Source organism: Phocoena phocoena, chromosome 4 (assembly GCF_963924675.1).
Source record: "Phocoena phocoena chromosome 4, mPhoPho1.1, whole genome shotgun sequence".
Taxonomy (NCBI): Eukaryota; Metazoa; Chordata; class Mammalia; order Artiodactyla; family Phocoenidae; genus Phocoena; species Phocoena phocoena.
The window spans coordinates 136,224,403-136,251,102 of record NC_089222.1 but is presented as its reverse complement, the minus strand read 5'-3'; the positions used below and the strand labels follow the sequence as shown (position 1 = coordinate 136,251,102).

The 26,700-nt window shown below is 44.7% G+C and overlaps 1 protein-coding gene across 1 annotated transcript in view; it reads right to left on the bottom strand.

Moving 5' to 3' along the window:
• Window positions 1-24,001, bottom strand: part of CLIC6 (chloride intracellular channel 6) — a 41,047-nt gene extending 17,046 nt beyond the window's left edge. Inside the window, exons 1-2 of the mRNA XM_065875913.1 lie at window positions 23,765-24,001; window positions 22,679-23,728 (exon numbers count right to left, since the gene is read on the bottom strand). Of these exons, the coding sequence (XP_065731985.1) occupies window positions 22,679-23,728; window positions 23,765-24,001 (1,287 nt within the window). The remainder of the gene's footprint in view (window positions 1-22,678; window positions 23,729-23,764) is intronic.
• Window positions 24,002-26,700: the final 2,699 nt, after the last annotated feature.

The following is a 26,700-nucleotide window of genomic DNA, read 5'->3' as shown; positions in this document are numbered from 1 at the left end:
CGGCTGTCAGGCCACCTTCAGGAAAGAGAAGCAGTTAAAATCGGTGGTACAGTTCAGGTAGCAACTGTAGCCCAGAATTGCCCAGCTCTGGGGGTGACAGACCCAAAAACACTAACTGGAAAAGATATATGCACCCCCATGTTCACGGCAGCATTATCAATAATGACCAAGATATGGAAACAACCAAGTGTCTACGGATGGATGAATAGATAATGAAAATGTGGTGTATATATATACACAATGGAATACAGTTAAGCTAGTAAAAAATTGAAATCCTGCCCTTAGTGACAAGATGGATAGACTCTGAGGGTATTTGAGGACAGAAAAAGACAAATACCATATGATCTCATTTATATGTGGAATCTAAAACAAAACAAAGCTCAGAGTTACAGAGAACAGATGGGTGGTTGCCAGCGGGGCGGGGGGAGGTGAATTGGGTGAAGGGGGTCAAAAGGTACAAACTTCCATTTATAAATAAATAAGTCCTGGGGAGGTAAGGTACAGCATGGTGACTATAGTTAATAAAAGTGTATTTTATACTTGAAAGTTGCTAAGAGAGTAGATCTTCAAAGTTCTCACCACAAGAAAGAAGAAAATGTCCTAAGTATGTGTGGTAAGGGATGTTAGCTCCACTTTCTTGAGATGATCTTTTCAAAATATACACAAATATTGAATCTTTATGTTGTATACCTAAAGCTAATATAACGTATGTAAAGTATACCTCAATTAAACATTTTAAAAATAAATAAAAATAAAAACTAATTTAAATTAAATTAACAGATAAATAAAGAAACTGTCCTCCCTTGTGGATACTCTGGAGGCTGAGTACCAGCCCATGTTAAACCACAGCCACTGGAAGAATCGTTTAGTATTTCAGTCAAGATCGATTCTACACTGTTAGGTTCAGCCTCTGAAGCTCTAGGTAAGAAAGAAAATAAGCAAACTGAAATGAAATCAGAACACATCCACATGGGGAGGCTGAGACTCACCTTTCCACACTTTCACGTATTAATATGTGTCAACTTCCTGTTTCCCTCTAGTGGCGCTTGGTTCAGAAAACTGAGGGGGCCCTGAGAGACTGGACACCAGCAAAAGGAAAGACCGACTAAGTGCCTTCCCCTTCCTCTTAAGTTAGAGGATGCAAACCTTGAATTCTTTTCGGTATTCTTGCTTGATTTGGGGTTTGTTTCTGGTTTTTTTTTTCCTTATCAGATTACCTACCTTATTTGAGTATCGGCAATAAAGAGCTGAGATTTTAAAAACTGTAATGCGGATATACGTATATTTGCATAGCGCTTTCTTAAGATTAACAATCATAACCATGAGATGCACAAAGAGAGGGAAGAGGGCAGAGTATCACTGAGATCTGAGAAATAAAATAATGAAAAACTTTTACAAATTGGTGGAGCAATTCAGGCGGCAAACCCACCCCAGAATAGTCCGTCTCCGGGTGCAACAGACACTCCGGACCAAAGGGCACCGCACTAGTGGGCCAGAAACCATGACCTGCTCATCCTTAAATCCTTAATTTGATCTCAACAAAGACCATGATTTCTGTTTGATCCTCCATATCACCCTTCGGGTCAAAAAGAACAGCAAGAACTTCTGTCCCAGTCAAATAGGAAAACCTTCCAGGTATCCCCTAGGTCATCGGCTGGGAGAAAACCTGGCAGACTTGAGTGTACACCTCCTCTGGGGAACTTGGGGCTGGAAAGATCAGTGTGATTAGTAAGTATCAGCTTGGAATTCAGCTCCCACCTCTCATTCTAAAAGAGAAGACACATAAGTAGATTCATCTTCTCAAAATAGCTTACCTAAGGCCTTAAGAAGCTCACAGATTTCAGATCTGCCTCTTACAAATAAAATGGCTATTTTATGAAATGATGATAATAGCAACTAACACTTACATAGCCTTTGCTCTTTGCAAGCCGTAGTTCTAAACACTCTGCTTTTATTAACTCAATGAATCCTGAGAGCAACCCTATTAGATGTAGGTACCATTATTATCTCATTATGCAGGTGAGAAGGTCTCACAGTCGGATTTGAGCCCAGGAATCATCTAGAGGCTGTCCTCTTCATCCCACTCTGGACCCTGGCCCATGTCCAAATGGAGAGGCTCCAGCTCCAGCAGGGCCCCTCCTCAGCACAAAGGGCACTGGCTGGGTAGTCTGCTTGTTTGTTTTACCCCACCTCCTTTCAGTAAGGTGACTTGGAGGCGACTTGCAGGAATCCATGATAATAAAACACACAGCAGAAGCAAGTGAAAAGTGCAAAGGACGAACAGTGCTTGGGACATTTCACAGTCCTGGGGGACAACTTTGGTAGCCAAGTGGGCTGGGGGCGTGGAGGGAGCCTCTGGCTGGGTGCTACATATTCTGTTCCCTCCCTAGGAAACCTGTGCTAGAGGTCAAGACGACAGTGGGCTTGTCTTGCCTCCCCTAGCCCCGCACTTGGAGGCAAACAGTCTTCCTGCCAGGTTAGCAACAGAGCACCCCCTTCCCGGACACACACAGCCATGCAGGGCTGGCATCCCCCTGTGAGAACTGGGGAGTCCAGCAAAGCTGTGCAGACAGCCCACTTCTTCTTCCAGCAGGGCAGGCAGCGTCAAGGTACTCCTTGAAAGATCCTGTCAAAAACACTCTAATCAGTCCATCACAGCCCACGTAGCCTGTTCCTTGTCATGTGGCCAAAAGAGTTCGGCTCTGGGATTTTTAAGGCAGGTAGAACCAAATGCCTAATCTTGGCCATAAACAGCTTTCAATAAAAACAGCGGAGTGCTGAGTACAGAGCAAGACCACTGCCTGCTGTAGAAAAAGGACTTTTAGGACTCGCCCTTCTCATTTCAGAGTCCGAGAAGGCACTGGTTAAGGACCGATGGGCGATCTCAGAAGCCGCCAGGAAAATAGCCACCAATTAACTTTCCAAGTAGGTCCATGCTTGACCTCAACTCATTCTAGCCGTGGCCTGGGGTGACAATGACAGAATGTGAAAGAACAAGTTCAGAGTCTATTTGCCAGTGCAATAGGCAGAATAATGGCCCCTCAGAGGCCCACATCCTAATACTCAGAACCCGTGAATATGTTACCTTAATGGCAAAAAAGGACTTTGCAGATGTGATGGAGGTTATGGATTTGAGATAGGGAGGCTACCCTGGGTTGTCAGGTGGGCCCAGTCTGGTCACAGGCATCCTCAAAAGTGAGGACCTTTCCCAGCTGTGGTCAGAGAAGATTTGACTAGAGAACAACGGTCAGAGAGATGAATGTTGCTGGCTTTGCAGACGGAGAAAAGGGGGCCCCAAGCCAAGGAATGTAGGTGCCCTGTAGAAGCTGGAAAAGGCAACGACATGGATCTCCCCTAGAGCCTCCAGAAAGAAATGGAGGACCACTCTTGCCTTAGTTTTAGCCCAGTGAGACCTGTGTCAAACTTCTGACCAATGGAACTGTCAAATAATAAATCTGAGCAGGTTTAAGCCACCAAGTGTGTGGTAATTTGTTACAACAGCAATAGAAAACTAATATAGCTAATGATTCCATATGGGAATCCTAAACCTTTTCCTAAGACGATTCAGTGGATCAACCACACATCAGTCACACAGAAGGGTGAACCCTGAAGTAGGCAGCACTTAGCCTATTTCTAGAAACTTCCTGCATGAGCCTCTCCTCATTTGCCAGGGATTTGCAATGTTGTCGTTTGAAGAAGCTCTGTATTGAGCCCACCAATAGCCAAGCCAAGACCACAGCTCCTCTGTGTGGACTTGTGAATTACAATAGGCTTTTTGATCTGAATTATGGGGACGCCTGCCCATTCCTCCACGTCACCTATGGGGCCACAGAGTCTGGCAGACAAGCCCCTAACACAGGGGGCTTGACTACTTGACTCAGCAGGCTGTATATTCCCCCCAATTTTTTAATTGGGTAAAACCGATCTGAGGATACGTCTGGCCAAAAATCTAACAAGGCACAGTTACAGATCATCCTCTCAAGATGACATTTTGCTCTTTTTAATCTTGGCTCCTTACTATGGTTTTTAGAACCTGCCTTCTCAAAAAGACTCTGGCGTCAGGTGTGCAAGGTCTTCAAGAAGTTATTAGCGCCTCCTAGTGGTCTTGAGATGCACTTTCCGACTTCTCACCTTCCCTTTAAACACACCCATTCCTCATTAGGGTCTGGTGGAAAATGTCACAAATAAGTTTTTAGGCCCGGTAGGAGGCTAAACCTTCCCAATTTGCCTGGGACTCAGGTTTCCTGCTACCCAGGATTGTCAGTTTTCAAACCAGGAAAGACCTGGAAAGACTAGAGTGCCTTGGTCTCCATACCCATGACCCCCTGGAGACCCCACAGGAAAACTACCCAAAGAGGGCATTGTCTTCTTGTCCTTGTCACTGCAATAACCGGGTACCAAACACAATTGGGACCCAAACGGTAATGCCTTTACTAATGCAACTCTCTGTGAGAACAGCAGCTGACTTGAACACACGTTGCTCATGATAGGAAAATAACAGCTGAAGATCTACAAATTATTTCTGGACTCTCATCGTGGTGGGTGGGAGAGTAGGGTCACCCCATATTCTGGGCAGAGCAGACCATGAAAAAGAAATTCTGACTTTCTCTAAACGTGTTCAGATTCAGTTTGTTCAGAATTCTCTAGCTCTTTCGCAAAATTCTTTAGAAACATGTAGTTTCCTGAAAAACAAACAAACTCCCTCTCTATTTTTCTTTGTAATGTTCATAAGTTTTAAGGAGGCCAAAGGTCTGAAACTATCTATTTACAAAGATGAAAGTCTAGTGCCTTAAAGACACTCATGTTGGTTTCGATGGCCAACTTATGAAAGTTGTACAGATCTGGGTCAGGGAAGGAGGACACTGGGAATTTTATAATATTTTTTGTTCAATCTGAAACTAGTCAGTTAATCAGAAATATCTTAAAGGTTTTTGAGGGAATTCTCATTGTGGATTTTAGAATGCTTTCATTTTAACGTTGAAAGATGGCAGAAATCAGAGGCTTTGTGATTAACTTTCCAGGTAGAAGGCAGGGATCACCTGTATGGTGTGATATGTGAGTGTTGGGAGAATCCACCTGTCTAAAAACGCCCACATCATCCCTCCACAAAAGCCTGAATCTCAGAGAATTGTCTAGAAAAAAAGCCACTGCCTGTTAAGAAATGGTGCTGGTTACTCTTGTCTTCCCCAGGGCCAACCCAGGGGAGGACACCAGTCCCAGAAACTTCTAACCTTCCCACAGGCTGGCACTGTTTGTCCATTTCCTCATACACAGCATGAAAGGGTCCATTTTGGCAACACTTTCTACGCCTTCCTACAGGTGTTTGGTGAAGTGGCAAAGTCATTTAAGTTCCTTTTGTAAAGGTACGCTTGTCAGATCTCATTTCAAAAAGTTCAAGGCACTTTTAAGAAGCCATATTAATTACTACAGCTGGTCACGATAGCTATGAAAGGTATTCAAAATATAAAATTAAATCCCAAAGACCTTGAATAACCAAAGCAATCTTGAGAACGAAGGCCAAAGCTGGAAGCTCACGCTTCCTGATTTCAAACTACATTACAAATCTATAGTAATCAAAATAATATGGTATTGGCATAAAACCAGACACATAGATTAGTGGAAACAGAACTGAGAGCCCAGAAATAAACCCACGCATGTATAGTCAATTAACTTACAACAGAGGAGGCAAGGATATACAATGGGGAAAGGACAGTCTCTTCAATAAATAGTGTTAAGAAAACTGGACAGCAACATACAAAAGAATGAAACTGGACCACTGTGTTACATCATACACAAAAATTCATTCAAAATGGATTAAAGACTTGAATCCAAGACCTGAAACCACAAAACTCCTAGAAGAAAACACACGCAGAAAGCTCCTTGACGTCAGTCTTGGTGACAATTTTTGTATTTGACACCAAAAGAAAAGGCAACAAAAGAAAAAATAAACAAGTGGGACTACATCAAACTAAAAAGCTTCTGCACAGCGAAGGAAACCATCACCAAAATGAAAAGGCAATTTACTGAATGGCAGAAAGTATTTTCAAATCATATATCCGATAAGGGGCTAATATCCAAAACATATAAAGAACTTGTACAACTCAACAGCAAAAAACCCTCAAACAATCCGATTTTAAAATGAGCAGAGGATCTGAACAGACATTTTTCCAAAGACATGCGGATGGCCAACAGGCACATGAAAAGATGCTCAGCATCACTCATCATCAGGGACATGCAAATCAAAACCACAGTGAGACATCACCTGTTTCAGAATAGCTATTATCAAGAAGACAAAAAATAACAAGTGTCGCAGATGGTGTGGAGAGAAGGGAACCCTCACGCACTGTTGGTGGGACTGTAAATTGGTGCAGCCACTGTGGAAAACAGTATAGAAGTTCCTCAAAAAATTAAAAATAGACCTACCATTTGATTCAGCAATTCCATTCCTGGGTATTTATCCAAAGAAAATGAAAACACTAACTCAAAAAGATACATGCACCCCCGTGTTCATTGCAGCACTATTTACAATAGCCAAGATATGGAAACTAACTAAGTGTCCATCAATAGATGAATGGATAAAGAAAACGTGGTATATGTATATGTGTGTATATATATATACACACACATACATACATATATATACACACACACACAAAGGAATATTATTCAGCTATTAAAAAAGATTGAAATAGTGCCGTTAGTGACAAGATGTATGGATTTTGAGGGCATTATGTTAAGTGAAATAAGTCAGACAAAGAAAGACAAATACCATATGATCTCATTTATATGTGGAATCTTAAAAAAAAGAAAAGCAAAACAAGCTTAGAGATACAGAGAATGGACTGATGGCTGCCAGAGGTGGGGATGGGGGTGAAATGGGTTAAGGGGGCCGAAAGGTATAAGTTTCCAATTATAAAATAAATAATTCATGAGGAGGTAACGTACAGCATGGTGACTATAATTAATAATACCATACTGCAGACTTGAAAGTTGGTAAGAAAGTAGATCTTAAAAGTTCTCATCACAAGAAAGAAAAATATTTGTAACTCTGTGTGATGATGGATGTTAACTACACTTACTGTGGTGATCATTTTGCAATAAATACAAATATCAAATCATTATGTACATCTGAAACTAATATAATGGTGTATGTCAATTATACCTCAATAAAAACTAATTAATTAATTAAATCAGGTATACTGAAAAGTAGCAACCTTAGGTACTAAATAGATTTGGTTTTCTAAATTAAAGTTCGTAGTAGATCTCATGGATGACATATTCACTGAAAATTTTTGCTTCATTTTAAAGAACAAAGAGAAATGCCTAGTCGATCAGGTAATTAGTTTCTCCTGCCAGTGTCTTGTTTAATGAAATAATGGAATTATCCCTAAATGGTTTTTGCAACTTCAACAAGAAGAGCAAACAAATGAACAGCTCCCAGCACAAACAAAACTTCTCGTAAAGGAGAGGGGCAATTATGTAATGCACAATGGAAGATGCCAGATCAATGGTATAGTGGGAAGGCACTTTTTAATTTAAATGCAACTTTATTCAGTTCAGACCTATATCTTCATGTTTAAGAAACCTAAGCTACATCAACTTGCTAATTTTCCCCGCTGCTCCCTTTTCTCCTGGCCACTGAGTTGAAGGTAAGCCTGCATTACTAACCAGAAACCTCAGGTTTCACAAGTTTAGGTTCAAACCAGCCTGTCATCTTGTATCAGTGAAAAGAGACAAAAGAATCAACCAGGAGTACATAAAATCACATTGTGTATAAAATAGGAAAAGTTGGCTTTATGCTTCAAAACCAGGAAAGTCAGAGTCAGAACCCCCCCCAAAAACATATGGAGTTTAGGAAAACCACACAATTGTCCTGGAACTGTGCTCGACAGGGTAACTAGTCCCATTTTAACAATTAGATTTCATTTTGTATTTCCTTGTAATCTGAGAATTCTTACAAGGTCAGGGGTTCCTAGATCATGGATAATTAACTTGCTAAACTTGAAAGGTCCTTGTCAGTGAGCAGAGGTACACAGTACCACCTTGTAGTGGTACTACAAGGTGCTAACCTTGATGTTAACCTTGATGTTAGCAATTTGAACGGAGAGATTTTAGAAGACTTCAGACGTTACAGAATTATCTGGAAGCTTTACCTTCCTCCCTTTCCCACTGTTAGTTATATGACTATATTCTCTGGCCTGGCTTGACCCACGCAACAGGGAAGGTCTGTGGTCTCAGACCAAAAGGGACCAGCCAAGTTCCAAATTAGGAGAAACACCTAACTGGCTGACCAAGGCCAAGGCTAATGCCCTGGCTTTATTATACAGAAGTCTTTTCTGTGCCACAAGCTTTTTTTGGTGAACTCTCTCCCCACCCTCACCCCTGAGGAAGAAAAAAGAGGGAGTGCTATCCTGTTTCAAGATTCCCTAACCCTGACCTATTAGGTCAAAAAAAAAACAGTGACCCTGGGGCCAGCTTTGCAGTGGTTCACAAACCAGCCAATGAGCAAACAGTTCAAGGGCTCCTGTTTTCAAAAACGACATTTATGCTAAGTGGCTAGGAACTGGTGTCCCTAATTTGTTGCAAATCTTACTGTGGCCCCAGCAATCCAGTTCCAGGGCAATGGATCCCTTCATCTGCCTTGTGGAGAAGGACACACCGACACCACAGGAGAAGAGGCTGGGGATTTCTCAAGATGTTCATTTATTATCCTAAATCCAATCTGGGCAAGGCCAGTTTCTTACGGGAGTGTCTTATTTCAGTTTTATAAGGCTTGGAAAACTGGGATTCAGAGATCAAACAACAAAATATTACTTTTTATGTAGAATAACTTGAAAATACTGTATACTAGGGTGCCTGTAGGTAATTAACTAAGTAGGAAAAGACATGTGCTCTGTATTCCAGGAAGAAAATAGAATGTGAAGATTTTGTGAGGGTTCTCATTTATGTTGCCAAAATAAAGGCATCCACCCAGATATGAAAATGAGAGAGTCAAGGAGATTTACTGGGCCAGGGAAAGGACTTATTAGGTCTTAGATATCCTAAGTGGGCTACATGCCATGCTTGTCCATCCATGGGCACCATGTAAACCAGACCTGCTCTGGTTCCCTGCACCCCATCTGTGTTCAAATCCACACTAACCGATAATGAGCTGCAAGACCCTGGTCATAGAGACCTTCCGACAACACCAGGAGAAGAGGCAGCTGAGGGGGCTTGGTTTGGCACTATCTTGTTTGGCACGAGGGTAAAAATGGCACAAAACACTGGGTGCCCCAAAGCAGGAAACAAAACCTCGTTCTGAAAGACAAAATTGTGCAAAAATAATAAAAGAAAAGATTTCCTTTTATGGAATTTGGGATGTTTAAGAATGCTTGAGAATGTTTGCTGAATCGATGAATCCATGAGTCAATCAATCAATCAATGACCCCCTCAAAACACATTGATGGTCAGCACTCCACCGCACTGTGAACAGAAATACTCAGTGTCTGATGCGTAACACATCCTCAAGGTGGACAGGACAGCGACGATGTGGCAGAAGGAGAGACCCCCCACCCCCCAGAGAAGAGTCAGCTTCCAGAATTCCCATGCTTTACTCTATTCCTGACCCAGTTTGGGGAACCCATTGTGTTGAGAGCATTCCGAAATCCCACCTACAGTGGATACAGTTTAAAGCCGTAAACTCACTTCACATTACTATTCTCTGTGAATCGGTTTAATAACTTCAGGGGATTTTTAACTCTTTCCATTTTTATTCTGACGTTATTGGCGCAGGAAGTAAGAACTTAATAAGTCATACTCTACAAACCTCGAAAAGCCAATTCACCTAATTTGCCAGAATAAGGTATAGTTCTGAAAATCTGGACTGAAGATTAAAACATAATTACTGAGATATCACCCGCTGCTAACTTTTGGTGGAAAGACGTGCATAATAAGTGGCCCTGGGAAAGATGACGGAGTTCAACTGATATATTCACTGATGTTCCCAAGGAAACAATGATACAAGAGAAGATTATTTTCTTTGCCAAGAACTAAAGGAACAACTTTTGTAGAAATGCCCAATAAACTACAAAATTGGGGGAGGAGTGTCCAATGAAAGACAAAGTGTTCTGAAGGGTATATAAGCCCTTTAAGTGGGTGACAGAGATGACATGAGGAGAAATCAATAGAAAAGTGATAGAGTCCCTTAAAGTACTAAATTCTTAACTAATTTCACAATTTCTGTTAGGGGCAAGGAATGCAGGAAAGCTTCTTTCTTTGGGGAGATTCTGACATGGCAGTCATCGGAATTTGATATCCTAGCTCAAATTCTGGAATTCCTACTTGCGAGTCTCCCTTAGAGACTGAAGGACACCCACATTCATGAGACACACCACTTACTGAGGTCCGATAAGCTCTCCTCCGGCACCCTCTGCCCAGGCTTTTCTCAGCTATGCATCATCATCTCCCTTCTTCCTCTATAGTCCGTGCCAGCAAAGTCCCCACTGGTCTTATCCCCACCTCTTGGTTAGGGCAGGAAGGAGCCACGTGGGGTGGCGCCAGAGAGCAGAACACTCTGCAGTTAGGAGGGACGAGGGTCCGTGGGCAGGTGAGCAGAGAGCTGGACCACGCAGCTGGGCTCCCATATCACCACCCATCATCCTGCCACGGTCAACAGGAAGGGCTGTAGGAGGCTGCTTGCCCGTAAAAGGCCAGCGGTTCCAGCTGTACCATCACCATGACTACTGTGTAGCATAAACCATCTGAAGGTCTTCTCGGTTTCTTTAACTTTTCTGCAAGGCAGAAGGAACACGAACTGGAGAGGAAACTGCCCAGTTGGCTCCCTGGACTTGCGCCCCTCCTGGTTCCTCTTCTGCCCTCTGGTGGAGCCAGCGAGGACAGCAACAACCAATAAAACCCAGCACCAGAAACAAGGCTCCTTGCAGGTAAGAATCGTGGCCCTCATTTTCATAACTTTGTTGGTGTTGTTTATTGTTATCATACTAGCTCATCCCATGACACAAACATTACGCATCACACTTCTTGTAAGCCTATAAAGGAGAAATGTATAAGTGCAGCGAGTATTGTTTTTCTTCTTAAAGAAATAAATGACTACACAGTTGATATCATTTTCTAGACTGACTTTGCACACCCAAGGAGGGGAAAGCTTTGCTTACTTCTCACTCCTCCATAACCTTAGAACTTAGGGACGATTTCATTCCTCATTACACCTGGATCCTAAGGAATATATCTTAGATCTTAAAACTTTGAAACAGATCTGAGCTTTTCAAAAAGCCTATGAAACCTAAATTCATTCCCAAGAATGTATAGTATTTATTCTTTTCGACTGTCGTAACAATGTCTTATTAGGTGGATTAGGTGGGTGACCACCTTTGACCCACAAACTTAATCACTGAACCCAATTGCTCTTAGCTTTAAATTCTGGCCAAAGGCTTAGTTATGTCGGTGTTCATTGTCACAGTGGGTGGAATCAACTCATAAGAAGTACACGGACGAACAAAATGAAACTGGCTATTTATCCTCCTATATGAATTATGCTTTAAAAACTCTGGGCCTATTTTTAATCCTTATTTAATAATATGGCCTGATACCAACTGAAGCTTTTACACAGAGATGAAAAGCTTATTTCCTTGTAAAATTCTCACAAGGAATTATTACAACAAAGGAACACCTTGTTCTGGAAGACCAGCTTAATAACGCAGCCTGTTTCTCTATAGCCTGGTGGTTTATGTTCTTGAATGACTGAGCGTGTTCCATTTCTTAGAGTGACTCCAAAGGGGAAAACGCACGCACCAAACAGAAGAACTGGCCATACGGAGCCCTCCTTTTACCTGCACTGCCCCCCACCCCGCTTGGAACTACTTTAACCCGCTCTGCACCTCTCACCTTGGCCATCTTTCCGCCCACTCAGATTTCACTGGCTTAGAAGTGTCATAAGTCACATGTCCCAGTTACCTTTCGCCCGGTAACAAATCACTCCACATTTAACAGCCTAAGTTGTGTGCTTTATTATATATCATGATTTGTGAGTTAGGAATTTGGGTAGGGTAAGACTTGCCTAAATGATCCTACTATTCCATGTGACGTTGACAAGGTCACTCAGCGGTGTTCAGCTGGTGAATGGGCTGGTCCCACGGGTTCAAGACAGCTTCACACACTTGTCTGGTGTCTTGGCAGGTTGGCTGGAAGGCTGTGCGGCTGGGATGGTCAACTGGAGCACCTATAGGCAGCCCCTCCAGTACACTGGCCTCAGGGGCCTCACTGAACAAGGCAGAAGCTGCACGGCCTTTTGTAATGAAAACCACACAGCACCACTCCCACCATAGGCTACTGGTTACCAAGTGGTCACAGAGGTCAGGCCACATTCAGAGGGAGGAGAACCAGACCCCACTTCCCAATGGCAGGAGGGTCAAAGGATCTGTAGCCTTCTTTAATCCACCACACTATCCGATTTCAGGGTGTGCTGAAACGCTCAAATCATTTACTTATAGATCCAAGTCTTGACTAACTTGAACTGGTTTAAAAATTTTTTAGCAGTGCCTAAAAGCAATGGTGTTGTTTTGTATTACCCAGTGATGAGCAGAGCACTGTATCTGCAGTACTTACTAGAGCGTATCCCACTAGCTGGAGAGTAACAGAGTAATCTTACTTTATCGCTGCTGTTCACGATGCAAATAATCATAATATATTGGTTAAAATGGCATTAACAAAAAAAGTCTCCCTCCATATCTGATGTGTCAATACCTCTGAGTTTTCTTAAGCACGGAATTCTCTGTTCAGAGAGTTAAATGACACCAAAAAGCCATTGAGTGCAACCCACACTTCATCTCGTCTGACCATTTATGGGAAGAGAGTTGAAGGCATCCAGCCTGGATGGAGTTCAAGCAAAAGGAACAAAGTTGGGGAGAGATTAAATCTTTCCAAGATTCTTTGAACTCACCGTGTCCAACGGCCTGACACCAAAGGTACCAAAAAAAAATGTGTTAATCATCCTCATTTAGGAAGAAAGCCTTATGTCTCTAGATCTCCAATAACACCTTTATGCTGGGTGATCTTCATAGCACATGACAGCTGAGATGTGCATGTCTTGGTCATGCTTGTGGCCACTGTCCTAAGGGCGCCATCAGAACCCCTCGTGTGCCCCCAGCCAGGGAAGAGAACAGGTGCCTCCCTACCCTGATCCTCATCCCCACAGCCCACTGTGGCTGGAGGTGGGCCAGCGGCACCATAGGGGGATGGATAGGTGTGCAGAATGAGGGTCTTCCTACTGGCCACCCTCACCAGCAAAGAGTCTCACTGGCCGGAAGGCAGAATCTCACAGGTTTAAAAGGGAACCCAGTCTCTCGCTTCTCCAGAACAGCTCTAAGCTTGCACACTCGAAACAAAAAGGGGGCACTGAGACTAGTAGCTACTTAACCAGCACATACTGCTCCTCCTTTATATCAATAAGAATAAGTGGCTGTCTCTTAGATATGACAGAGAAATGACTGTAAAAAGGGCTTATGGAGTGGCCCATATCGGGGCTCGAGACCCTCTTTGCTTGTGCATTATAGTTATGGAATTGAGATTTGTTGTGGTAAATACTACAGCTACATTGCTCTGCTCATCACTAAATATAAAAAATAATAATAACTCCAGTGCTTTACGCACTGCTAAAATTTTCTTAAACCAGTTCAAGTTAGCAAAGACCTGGATCTAAATAAATGATGTGAGCATTTCGGCATACCCTGAAATCAGATAGTGTGGTGGGTTAAAAAAGGCTACAGATCCTTTGACTCTCCTCCCATTGGGAAGTGGTCTGATTCTCCTCCCTCTGAATGTGGCCTGACCTCTGTGACTACTTGGTAACCACTAGAATATGGTGGGAAAGGCCATGTAGCTTCTGCCTTGTCCACTGACCCTCCCTGAGGCCAGCATACTGGAGTGGCTGCCTGTAGGCGCTCCAGTTGACCATCCCAGCCGCACAGCCTCAGCCAACCTGCCAAGACACCAGACAAGTGTGTGAAGCTGTCTTGAACCCGTGGGACCAGCCCATTCACCAGCTGAACACCGCTGAGTGACCTGCATCACTCCTCCATTTTGGTCGTCACCTGTATTCCTTACCATAGTCTCCTGCCATGGAATTAGAAAGGTAAAAATTATTTTTAACAGGCCTAGTACTTTAATAGTTGGTCAGTTACCGTGCTCAGACAAAAGCCAACGTCTGTAAATGCAATCTGACAGTTGAGGCATCGCTGGCTTAGATGGAAAGAATCTACGAAATCATAAAATTTACATTCTGTAAAATGTGCCATTAAAAGCTGACCACCCCCTCCCGGCATAGAAAACGAACTTATGGTTAACAAAGGGGAAAGCAGGAAGGAGGGATAAATTAGGTGTTTGGGATGAACAGATACAAGCTACTACGTATAAAATAGATAAACAACAAGGACCAAGGACCTACTGCATAGTGCAGGGAGCTATATTCAATATCCTGTACTAAACCACACTGGAAAAGAATGCAAAAATGTGTGTGTGTGTGTGTGTGTGTGTGTGTGTGTGTGTGTGTGTATAACGGAATCACTTTGCTGTACACCAGAAACTAACACAACACTGTAAATCAAAAATAAAAATCACAGCTGACCACGCATTTCAGTCCACCTGATATAGTAGCCCCGTTTGTTCACTGCCATCATTCGTTGATCCATGCGCTGTACACAGCACAGCCTTCCAGAGAGAGGGGAGTACAGCAGAAGGACAGAGCCCTTGCGGTCAGAGAGGCCAAATCTCTCCTTTCTGTCCGTCGGCACCCAGGCTGCCATCCCGCTCTGCCCACCTGTCCCACCAACCCCTCCCCCACGCCACGTTCTCCTCCCTCACACAGCATCGTAATTATCTCCTTCCGGATCACTCTCTAAGGCTGAGGCTGCAGAAAAGCAGGAGCTGTGTTCATCACTGTTTGTCACTGTAGTACCCCCAGCCCCATGCAGAGTGCCTGGTACGTGGTGGGTACTCAATAAACATTCACTTTCAATAGCCTACTTGGGTCCAAAATACCACTTGGTAGTTTGAAAGACTGAGAAGCAGCTTTTCTTCGCCCCATATCAAGACTCAACTTTCAGATGGATGACCAAGTAAAGAAGGAAAGAGAAAGAGTAAGTTGGGGTAGAGTCCATCAAACGAGTAAAAATGGAGAATTTTTTAAATCTGATGATCTTGCACGCATATATAAAATCAGACTTTCCCTCACAGACTGAATAAATGTATATCAACATGGTCTGTGTTTCTCCATAAAGCTACCCTTCCAGAAGCTTCAAAATTACCTTTCCAAACAATCTTTGATATTTGTATATTTCCATCCTCCCTCTCATCAAACATAAGCTAAGGGTAGGCTTCCACAATTCACTGGTCCTCTACAGATAGGATTTGTGATCAATCTGTACACATTTTGGTCAATTCTTTCAACGCATGGAATCCAAAAAGAACATCTGGCTAGGAGACACAACCTTGGAAACAGTACTGATATCGCTTTATCGCAGATGATTACTGATCACGAATCCATTTCGGAAGATGGCAAGCCAAGATCAAAGTGATATACCTTCCATTTTCAGATGGAGCAGGGTTGGGCATGAAATGACGCTGCTATCTATACATTTTAAGCTCTGTTTTGAACAGGAATTCATACAAGGTAAGAAAGAGTTTGATCCTGAAAGGGTGTGTGCTTGATAAAATGTAACCTGCTAATGAGAACAAAGAACAAAGGTAGGGAGGCAAGATTTAAAATACCTAATCCCTCAGGATTTAAGAAGTTATAGGATAAAAAGTAAAAGAGAGCACTTAAAGATTCTAGGAAATGAAGTTGAAGTTTCTAAGAGTGCTATCACAGCCTATGCTTTGTTTTCCCAAGTATCAATTATAAGAAATTACTAAGACTAAAAGGATAAATTACGCCAGTACAAATAGTCAAAACGGTCCCATAAAAACATATGCAACATATGACAGAGATCTAATTTCCTTAATATAAAAATCGGGAAGAACAAGACCCAAAGGCAATTTGAAAATAGGCAAAGGACATAAGTGGCCAGATCACAGAAAAATAGATACTAATGGTTTTTAAATACATAAAATTAAACTCAATCTCACACATACTAAAAGAGATGTGAATTAAATGACAATGGACATCATTTTTCACCTCTCCGATTCAAAAAAGTTGGGGAATACACTGAGTGGGGAAGCAAACACAGCACTCGTATGGTGTCAGGGGAGCATTATTTGGTATAACCTCTTTGAAGAGGAAATTTAATAAAAGTTATAAAAATCTTAAATATGCATATCCTTCCTCCTAGCAATACCATTGCTAAGAATTTAGGTTCCATATATGATTGTACATCCGTGGAGGGATTTTTCACTATAGCATTGCTTAACGTATCAAAAAGAGGTAACTACCTAAACATCCATCAGTAGGAAACTGATTGTAGAATACACCCATTACTAGAAAAATGCAAAATTTTTAACAAGAATGTGAGAGAGCTACAGGCACTGATAGGGAATGATTTCTAAGATGTGATGTTAAGTAAAGAATGTACAATATAACCGAATGTATTTCCAGTGTACTACTTTTATGAAAAAAAAAGTAGGTGTGGTTTTTTAAAAATATGTTCACAAATTCTTTGACTTTCTCTTTAAAAGGTGGAATGGAATTCCAATTTTCCTGAAGGCTGGACTTAGTTAAGAGAATAAGACAGAAATGACTGTGTGACTTCTGAGACAAGGTCATAAAAGGCATTCTTCTCTCTTGGATCCCCCTGCTCTGGGGAAAGCCAGATGTCATGTTTGAGGACACTAAAGCAGCCCTATGGGGAGGGTCCAAGTGATGAACAATTGAACCTCTTGCCAACAGCCATGTGAGTCAACCACTGTGGAAGTGGATCCAGCCACAATCAATCTTTCAGATGAGACCACAGCCCTGCAAACATCTTGGCTACAACTTCAGGAACCAGAACTACCCAACTAAGCTGCTCCCAAATTCCTGATGCAGAGAAACTGTGAATAATAAACGTTTATTGTTTTAAGATGCTAAGTCTCAGAGTAATTTGTTACACAGCAGTAAGTAACTAAAACAGTGAGGATACTTACGTATATGTTTGAATATGCACAGAATATCTCTAGGGAGGAAACTGAGAGCATGGGCCTCAGGCATGGAAGAAGATTTATTTTTCATCACATTGTATTGTTTTATAAGTTTTCCTTATCCTAATATATTGTTTTTTCTTTTAAAAAAGTACATTTTACAAAAGAATCTCATGGATTACATGAATGACCAAACTGTGCATAAATATCTTTAACCTCTATTTTATTTCAATTTTTTAAAAATTTAATTTACTCAACTTTTGAAATAAAGTAGAAGAAAATAGTAAAATAAAAGTTGAAATATTTTAGAAGATATCTCCCTCAACTTTGCCCAGATACACAGCCCAGTTTACAAATCATCACTCTGTCAGAAAAAGAGCAGAGAAAATCGATGATGGAAAAGGAGACGCTTAGGAGATTTAAGCATCTACCTCCCCAACTCTCAGAGAAAACTTCTCTTTGCTGAATATCAAAGGAGCTCAGAGAATGGCTAGTGCAAAGCCAGCCAATTTTAGAAAATCTTGAAGAATTTGTGCTAGGGATTATCAAAGGGTCCCACTCTCTGTGTCTCCCCAAGTACAACTGAATCAATAACTCTTTAGTGACCACCACTGTATGTGCAGGTCGTCCTATATATACTCTCATAGCTTCCTACTCATCCTTGATCCCATCTTCTCTTCCTACCAGCATTACCAGGGTGCCCATTATGTACCAGACCCTGTGCCAGACTATGACATCTTCAGGGAGAAGAGTGTCTCTGGCTCTTCCACGAGGGACACTAGACTGGGGCAGTGGGGAACGGGGCTTGAGTCCAGCTTCTCACTAGCCAAGTCACCTTGAACCAATCATCCATCCATCTGGTTATTTACCTACAATTACCAAAAATCACTGATTGAGGACCTCCCACGAGCCCATCACCACGCCAGGCAGTAAGGACGTCCTGTGGATCTCATGTGCATGCACTGTGTACACACGTGTGCATAAGAAGTTAGCAAAGCACGATGTTCCACCTTGGTTTCCACCCCAACTAACCTTGTATGATTTCACAGATGTAATCTGTAAGTAAGTGGCGTTGACACTCAGAAAACAAATGACCAAAAAATGTCATTTGGGGGGAAAAATTAAAGTCCCTGAAGTGCATTTTTGCTCATTTCCCTTCTAAACACATAATTCATACTTAGTTATGAAAATAACATCTCCCTTTCAAGCTCTTCAGAGACCAAACCCCACAGAGCAGGTCTCAGCCTGCTCACACATGGCTAAAGATGCACAGACAGCTACAGCCTTCTGACCCACCAGGAGTGCATCAGATGTCGGTCCCTACAGACCCCCGCCCCACTCTCATCCCCCCATGTGATATGACAATGCTTGGGAGGCTTGATTTATTTACTTATTTATTTGGGGAGGGGAGGTATCTCCAGGTGACAGTGCTCATTCAAAGGCTTGTCTTTTTTTTTTAACTTTTTATTTTATATTATAGTCGATCAACAACGCTGTGATAGTTTCAAGTGCACCGCAAAGCGACTCAGCCATACATATACATGTATCCATTCTCCCCCAGACTCCCGTCCCATCCAGGCTGCCACATAACATTGAGCAGAGTTCCCTGTGCTGTACAGTAGGTCCTTGTTGGTTATCCTCAAAGGCCATGCCTTTCTCAAGTTCTACTTTGTTCCGTCCTCAGTTTCACCTCCCTGGAGAACCCAAATGTGATGACAAATGCAAGTTTTCTAGCTCAGTGTTAGCTGTGTATTAGTGGTTATATGAATGATCTCCGAAACGTAATTTAAGAAATTCTTAGACTCTGGCCCAGGATTATTCACTGGTCACATTAAGATTTTTTAAGTCATGTGAATTTGCCAGAAAATCCATATCTCAGACTATCCCATCCCTAGATACTGCCTTAAAGTATTAGACGAACCGAACCTGTAAGTGAGACTTCCTTAGCGACTAAACCGCCACAGCTGCTGAAGTCCTGACCTTACGCTATGGTGTTAGAATTTTGTTTGTCGTTTGTTGTTACTATGTTGGTGTGTTATTATGTGGTCCTCCTTCCTTTGCACGAACAAAGAAGAAAAGAATCTTTCTTACTAAATATATTGCAGGGTTGCCGTATAATTAGATGGTAAATAATGAACACTGCTTTGAGAAAACAGAACTAAAAATTAGCAATGGTCAGCAATTCATTTACCATACAATAATTCAAGGAGGCTTTCCTGTGGCCTGTTCTATACATTCCTGGCTCTTTTACATCCAAGAATACATTCTTGCATACGTAGAGAATAAAACAAAATGACTAATAAAATGACAATTCTCACAAAGATGGGGAACATAAACCACCAGGTGGCTCAAATTAGAAGCAGATTTTATTATTCCATTTTACTGGGTCGTATGTCATTACTTTCTGGTAACCAATACACTTATTTTTTTAAACAGGAAGAAATGTAAAAGTTAAAAGTTCCCAAATAGAATGAGGGCTAGTTAATTTTAAAAATTGTGTTTAGCAGGCTGTCACATGAAGCCTGGGAGAATGTTCTCTCCTTAAAGAACAGTTTTACACATCAATCACGGAATCAAAAACCCACCAAGACACACTTGCCTGACATGTTTACAAAACCCAGGAGGTCAGACGTCCATTATGGAATACAGCGTCCAGATAAAGTGGAGCCCAAAGAAGGAACCTAGAGAAGGTTAAATCTGGCAAAGAAATCCTATTCTGAACTAATTTAAGGATTTTAAATCGAGTATTACAAACTCCAGAGCTAAAATAGTCTAAAGGGTTTTTGCTTGATTTGTTCTTTGGGAGCTTTTGTTTTTCAAGAGAATGATTAGAAGGATAAGAAGAAAGTAAGGACTTCCCTGGCAGTCCAGTGGTTAAGACCCCATGCTTCCAATGCAGGGGGCACGGGTTCGATCCCTGGTCAGGGAACTAAGATCCCGCATGCAGTGTGGCATGGCCAAAAAACAAGAAAAAGAAGAAAGTGAGATATGCCTTAACAATCCTACGGGGCACATCCTAGGTGACCCTCAGAAGCTGTATCAAGCAGTAGTTGCTTGAAAACCAATTTCACTGTCTGGAGATCCATTTGTTTCCTTAAAGAAAGGAAAACAACAACTGAGCACCAAGCCAATCATCAAACATTCTGGTTAAGTAGTCCACGACATGCCCCCTTGCCTCTGCCTTCACAAACTACTGAGCAGAGTCTGAGAAAACAACTTGTTTTTACCTTTCATAATATTCTTTTCCCCAGGAAATGGAGGTAATTAGGAAACTAGAGATACTTGCCAGAAATAAATAGATAAATAAAATGGCAGGGATGGAATGGGAAAGGGATTATTCCTGTGCAAAATCAATGAAGGTTTATCAGAGCTGAGCAGATGTAACAATAAGAAGTCACATTTATAGCAGGCTTATTTCAAGTCAGGTACTGTTCTGAGTGTTTTATACAATCCTAATTTTGAATGTCCCTCAAACTCATGGAGTAGGAACTATGATTGTTCCTGTTTTATCCATAAGCAACAAAGGCACAGAAAGATCAAGTAACTTGCCCAAGGTCACACAGCAAGAAAGGAGAAGAGCCAGGATTTGGTCCCAGACCCACTGGCTCTAAACTCTGTGCTGTTGATCACTACAGTCTACTATCTCACACAGGCAGCCACCCGTTCACACACACCTTCACGTTCCAGACCTGTGCTCCACGTTGGAGACAGCACGCAGAAGGTAATGCCATGTGTGAGTGGAGCTCAGACAGAGGGATACCCAACCCAAATTGGGGTTGGAAAAGTCTCGCCAAAGGAGATGATGGCCACGCTGAATCTTGGACACATAGCAGATAGCCAGGCAGGGAAGACCGGGAGGGGTGAAGGGAAGGAAACTCGATTCAGGTACAGCACATGCAAAATTTCCAGGCAGAAAGGAATGTGGTTCCCTCTAGGACCAGTAAGTAGTCTAACAAGGCCGGCAGAGCGGTACCATGGGTAGCAAAGCTGGGTGGGAGGGATACTCAGGCAGTGCCAAGGAGACAGGAATCACATCGCGGATAGCCTTGTGACCTGGCTAAGGAGTGTGGATTTATCTGAAAGCCTGTAATAAACAACTGAAGATTATACTAGGAAACAAAATGATCAGATCTTTTCTTTCTTAGCTCACTGGCTATGACAAAGGGACTAGATTCGAGGGAGCCGAGGATGGAAGCAGAAAGACTATTAGGAAGCTGTGTTTCCAAGCTGTAACAAGAGGCTGGAATTATGTAGTCAGACGACCAGAACAAGGGGAAATTTCTTAAACCAAGGAGCAGATTTGGGGCACACACAGCAACACTGTGCTCGGATTTCCCCCTCCCCTAACTTCCCTGAAGTCTTCTGGCTCCGAGTGACCCTCCTAGGGATTGCACCCTAGCTTATGTCCCAATACATAATCTTAAAATGTCTCAGCATCTTAAAATTTGCTCAGAACAGCACAGTGAAGAAACGCAAGGCTGTTCTTCCCAAACTCTCTTGCCACCCAAAGAATTCCTGAAATTCTGATCTTAATCACTTTGGGAACTGTTTTTTTTTTTTTTTTTTTTTGGCTTATTAAAATTTGCTTATATTTCTCTCCCAAGGAGGTTTAGGTCATAACCGGCCTCTATAAGCCTGAAAGTATTTTGGAAGGATTATGATTCAACATACAATGCACATTCTTGACCTTATTATCTGCTGTTTTCCCCATCTGGCCAAAGGTCTTTGGGAAGGGCTTTTTCAACAAAGATCCTCCTGTGAGCTGCCCCCGGAACCTAGTTCCTCATTTGTGATGTCTTGTGGGAATGTCTATTTAAACCTAAAACTTCCTCACTTGTGTCTCTACAGAATCCTTGTCCTCTTTGAATCTTTGAAGTAAGGCTGAAACTAGGACATAAAGGCAGACGATGTTCAAGTCGTCAGCATCTTCCAAAGTAAATGTTAAATGTTCAATATATATTACAGTATTTAAATAAACTTCCACTTTCCTCCCAAACATACCTTATCAATTCTACAGAAATGGAAGACCTTTTTGGAGCTAAAAATTTGGGCCCACTCTGGGTCTCTGAGGTTTGAGTCCGGAGATACTTCTCACATGACAACCTACCTGTTTGCATTTATTCACTTTAGGTATTAACGTTTCCTTTGGCAGAAATTGCTTTGAACATCAGCAGGGCTGGGTGGGGTTTTGTTTTTGTTTTTTTAAGTGAATTCTTTAATAACCTCCTGACTAGAAGGGCTAGTTAGGATTTTCAGTACAAAGGACAGGGGGACGCTGGACCCGCATCCCCATCTCCCACCACTCTCACCTCAACCTTTTTGCTTCCAAACCCTCAGTTCTTCTTTGTAACGCTCCTTTACCTCTTCTCCCTGAAACCCAAGCTGTCCCGCCTCTCCCCACACCCGCACCCCCCACCCCCACCCCCCACCCCCACCCCGCGGATAGAAGTGCTGGGTGACCATCAGGGCGCCAAGAGCTTCATCCCTGCGCGTCCCTTTGGGATCAGATCTCAACAGACCAAGACTAAGGATGGGAGGGGGCGTCCTGGGAGTTGCAAGAAGCCAGATTTACCTTCACGAAGAGGGTGATGTCGTGCTCCTGTCCCGGGGCCCCCTCCTCGGGCACCTCGCCGTCCTCCTGGCCACCGTTCACCGGCGCGGTCTCGTCGCCGCGCTCGGTGCTGCCCCCCTCCGCCAGGTGGTTGCTCAGCTCGGCCTCGGGTTCCCGGGCCTCCGTCGGCTGGGCCGCCTCCCCATCCGCGCTGCCGTCGAGGGGCTCGTCCGCGCCCCCGGCTGTGGCCTCCTCGCCTGGCCCCTCTGGACCCCGCTCTCGCCTCTCCTCCTCTGCCTCCTCTCTCTGCCCCAGGGGCGCACCCTGGTCCTCGTCCTCGCCAGCATCTGCCCTCGCGCCCCCGGGGGCCGCTTTCTGCGACTCCTCTCCCTCCCGGCCCCCTGTCTCTTCCGCGGCCCCCGCCGCTGCACCCGGAGGCTCCCCCGCAAGCTCTCCAGGGCTGCACTCCGCGATCTCCGACGCTGCGGCCTCAGTCGCCTCGGCCTGGGTCTGCGGGCTGCTGTCCCCTCCATCCCGGGGCTCACCCTGGGCCCTGTGCGCCTCTCCCGCCGGCCCCCCGACATCCGTGCTGACCCCCGCCGGCCCCTCGGCGACCGTGCTGACCCCCGTCAGCCCCTCGGCGTCCACGCGGAGCCCCGCCGGTCCTTCGGGGACCATGCTGTCCCCCGCCGGCCCCTCGGCGACCGTGCTGTCCCCCGCTGGCCCCTCGGCGACCGTGCTGTCCCCCGCCGGCCCCTCGGTGACCGTGCTGTCCCCCGCCGGCGCCTCGGCGGCCGTGCTATCCCCCGTCAGCCCGTCGGCGTCCATGCGGGCCCCCGCCGACCCAGGCGCGCTGCCTCCCGGCTCCTCCGGCCCGCTCTCCGCCTCTTCCTTCGCCCCGGGGGCCGCGGGATCCCCAGGCTCCACCTGAGCCTCCCCCGGGGCCTCGCCCTGCGCGCCGCACCCCGGGCTCGCCTCCTCCGCCAACTCCGCGCCGCTCGCCCGCTCCTCTCCCTCCCGGGAGCCCTCCTCCGCCTCGGCCTCGGCCTGCTCTCCGCTCGCGCCCCGCGTCTCAACCCCCAGGCCACCGCCTGCGTCCGGCGCTACCTCGCCCGCGCGCCCTCCGTCCGGCCCCGGCCCTTCTCCTTCCGTCACCTCGGCCGTCGCGGCTGCGCCCGGCCCCCCACCCCTCGGCGCCTCCACGGCGCCCTCTCTCGCCTCCTGCCTCTGCGCCTCAGGGCCGGAAGCTCCCGGCTCGCCCCGTCTCTCCGCCTGAAGCGCTAAGCCCTCGGGCTGGCTCTGGGGACCCGGGGAGCCCCCGTCCGGCTCCGCGACCTCGGTCATGGCCGCAGAACCCTGTCTTTGACCAGAGACCCTTCCTGGACGCTGCTGAGGAGCCAGGTGGCGCTGGGCGAAGGGCGCGGTGCCAGGGGCCGCTGCGCCAGCTGCGAGAGGACCCCCTGCCCGGGACTCTGGAGGCACCTGGGCGGTACGCTGTGCGCGCGGGGCGAAATCCTCCCGCTCCAAAACGCTGCGCCCCTTCTCCCGGGCTTAAGCTCTCTGGGCTATTCCTCCACCGCTCTTGCTTCTCGCTGGTTGCGCGCCTGATTCCCACCTGGACCCTAATTCCGACCTTGGTTCCCTGGAAACGCGCTCGCGGAGGTGCAGTGCGCTGCTGGGGAGAGCACTTAGCTGCTGCACCCTTTGAAATGCCTGGCCCTCTGTCCAGGGGTTGACCAGAAGTCCCCGGTGCCAACTCCATCCCCCCTAGGGTTTGGGCGGGGTTTGCATCCCCTCTTCTCTGCCTATTTGAGTGGCCTGAGAGCCTGGCCAATGACAGTCTTTCTTGTGACCTTTGTGGGTTTCAGTGAAAAGATCCTGATTCTACTGACCGCTTCGGTGTTTTCTGGAACAGCTTCAAGTTCCAGAGCCATTAAAATCACCCCCAAACACACACGACACCCAGACACCTAATTCCCACCTTCCCAGGGCTCAGGCATTAAGCTCAGGAGCTGTGCAACTGTAGATGTCCCTGTAGTGCCTCAGTGTCCTAGAGCAAGAGGGGTAAATCCTGAAACAAAGAAGGGGAGGCCACATCGCCTCCTTCCAATTCCTCCAGGGCCCTGCTGAGAAGTTCCAGAGGCCCCGATATAGGAGCAACTGGAGCCAGCTGATCTTCTTGGACCAGAGATGGGTCCTGTACTCTCTCCATGACAAGTACTGGGGGTTCTGCCCTCTGGGGTTATATTCTGCATCTCCCTGGTCCCTGAAGATGCCAAGAACCTGTTTATCTTTCTGATTCTCCTAGATTGTCTAAACCCATGTTCAAGGCTTTCGCCTTAAAGTTGTGTGTTAAGGGCTTGGGGAGCTGAAGGTGGGGAGATGAAAATGGAAGATTTGAAGAAAGGGAGCTATGGAAATCACTGGATTATAAATCTCCCAGGCTCACAGACCTTTCCTCTTAGAAGAAGAAGGAGAAGAAGAAGAAAGAAGAAGAAGGAGAAGAAGGAGAAGAAGAAGGAGAAGAAGGAGAAGGAGAAGGAGGAGAAGAAGGAGAAGAAGAAGGGGAGGGGAGGGGAGGGGGGAGAAGGGAAACGAGAAGGAGAAGAAGTTATGATGAAAATTATGTAGTCAGTTTATGTGTCAGGCTGGATCATGTGGGTGACAGTAAGGGGCTGGTTGCCCAGGATGGCACAGCCTAAATGTGAGTGAGCAGGGTTCCCAAATCAAGACTGATTAAACTTGTCAGGATCTCAAAAGCTTTGATACTGCCCTGAGACTCATTTGTCTATCATGTCCACAGAGGGTTCTATTATCACTAAAAAAATCAGGGAGCATCTGTGATAGGGCCAATCACAGTGTGTGAGTCACACATTTGGCCAGTCACCAGGATGTCTCAAGACATGGAAACAACCTGAATGTTCTTCCATGGAGGAGTGGATGAAACAAACATGGTAGGTATTGGGTTGGCCAAAAAGTTCGTTTGGGTTTTTCCCAACATCTTACGAAAAACCCGAACAATCTTTTTGGCCAACCCAGTACTTACAATGGAATATTATTCAGCCTTAGAAAGGGGGGGGGGCGGGCTTCGCTGGTGGTTCAGTGGTTAAGAGTCCGCCTTCCAATGTAGGGGACGCATGTGAGTAAAGCTGCAATGAACATGGATGGCACTCTATTTTAAAACACAGCTTCTATTCTCAGTCACCATCTTCTGCCTCACTTTTCTCCATAGCAGGTATCTCCATCTGACATGTAATATATTCTACATACTCATTATCTGTCTCCCTCATCCCACCCCACTAGGATGGCAGTTCTGTGAAGCCAGGAGTTTTTGTGTGTTACTGCCTAGAACAGGACCAGGCACATAGTAGGCACTCAATAAATACATGCTGAATGAATGAATGCATGCGTACTTTCATATATGTATATATCAACCTGAACCAGTTTTCAAAAAGACTTTTCTCAGTTGGTTTTATACTTTGGGAGACAAGCTAAAGTCACAAGACAGGCTGTTCCCAGAAATTCTTATCTACTGACGGTGGTGAATACTTCAGCAAATACTTTTAATAATTAGCAAAGGCCGGTCAATTGCTATAAAGGAACACAAAGGAAATACCAAATAAATCGAGTTGCGAAGGTCACTGTGAAGTCACTTGGAGATTTGCACAGTGTTGACTCGGCAGCCAGCACCAGATTAGCTACTTAAATACCAAGGAGGGTTAAACAGAGGTGACAAATTCAGGGATGGGAGTCAAAACTGCTGATGATTTAGTCGGTACCATATTTTACGAGGAAGCATGAAGCAGGGTAACTCTAGGATTACAAAGAAAATCTCTAAAAGGCTTATAAATAAATGTTTTAAAGGTTTGTTGTTTTTGCTGTTTTCCCAGAACAAACAGACTCATTTCCACAGAGATCCCCTCTTTCTCTGGCAGATCTCTGCTCCTTTCAGAAGAGCCCTTGGGATGATGATGTGTCTAGAACATTCAGATCACTGGCTGCACTTATGGCCAAACAGAAGTCCCCCTTGCACTGATTTCTCT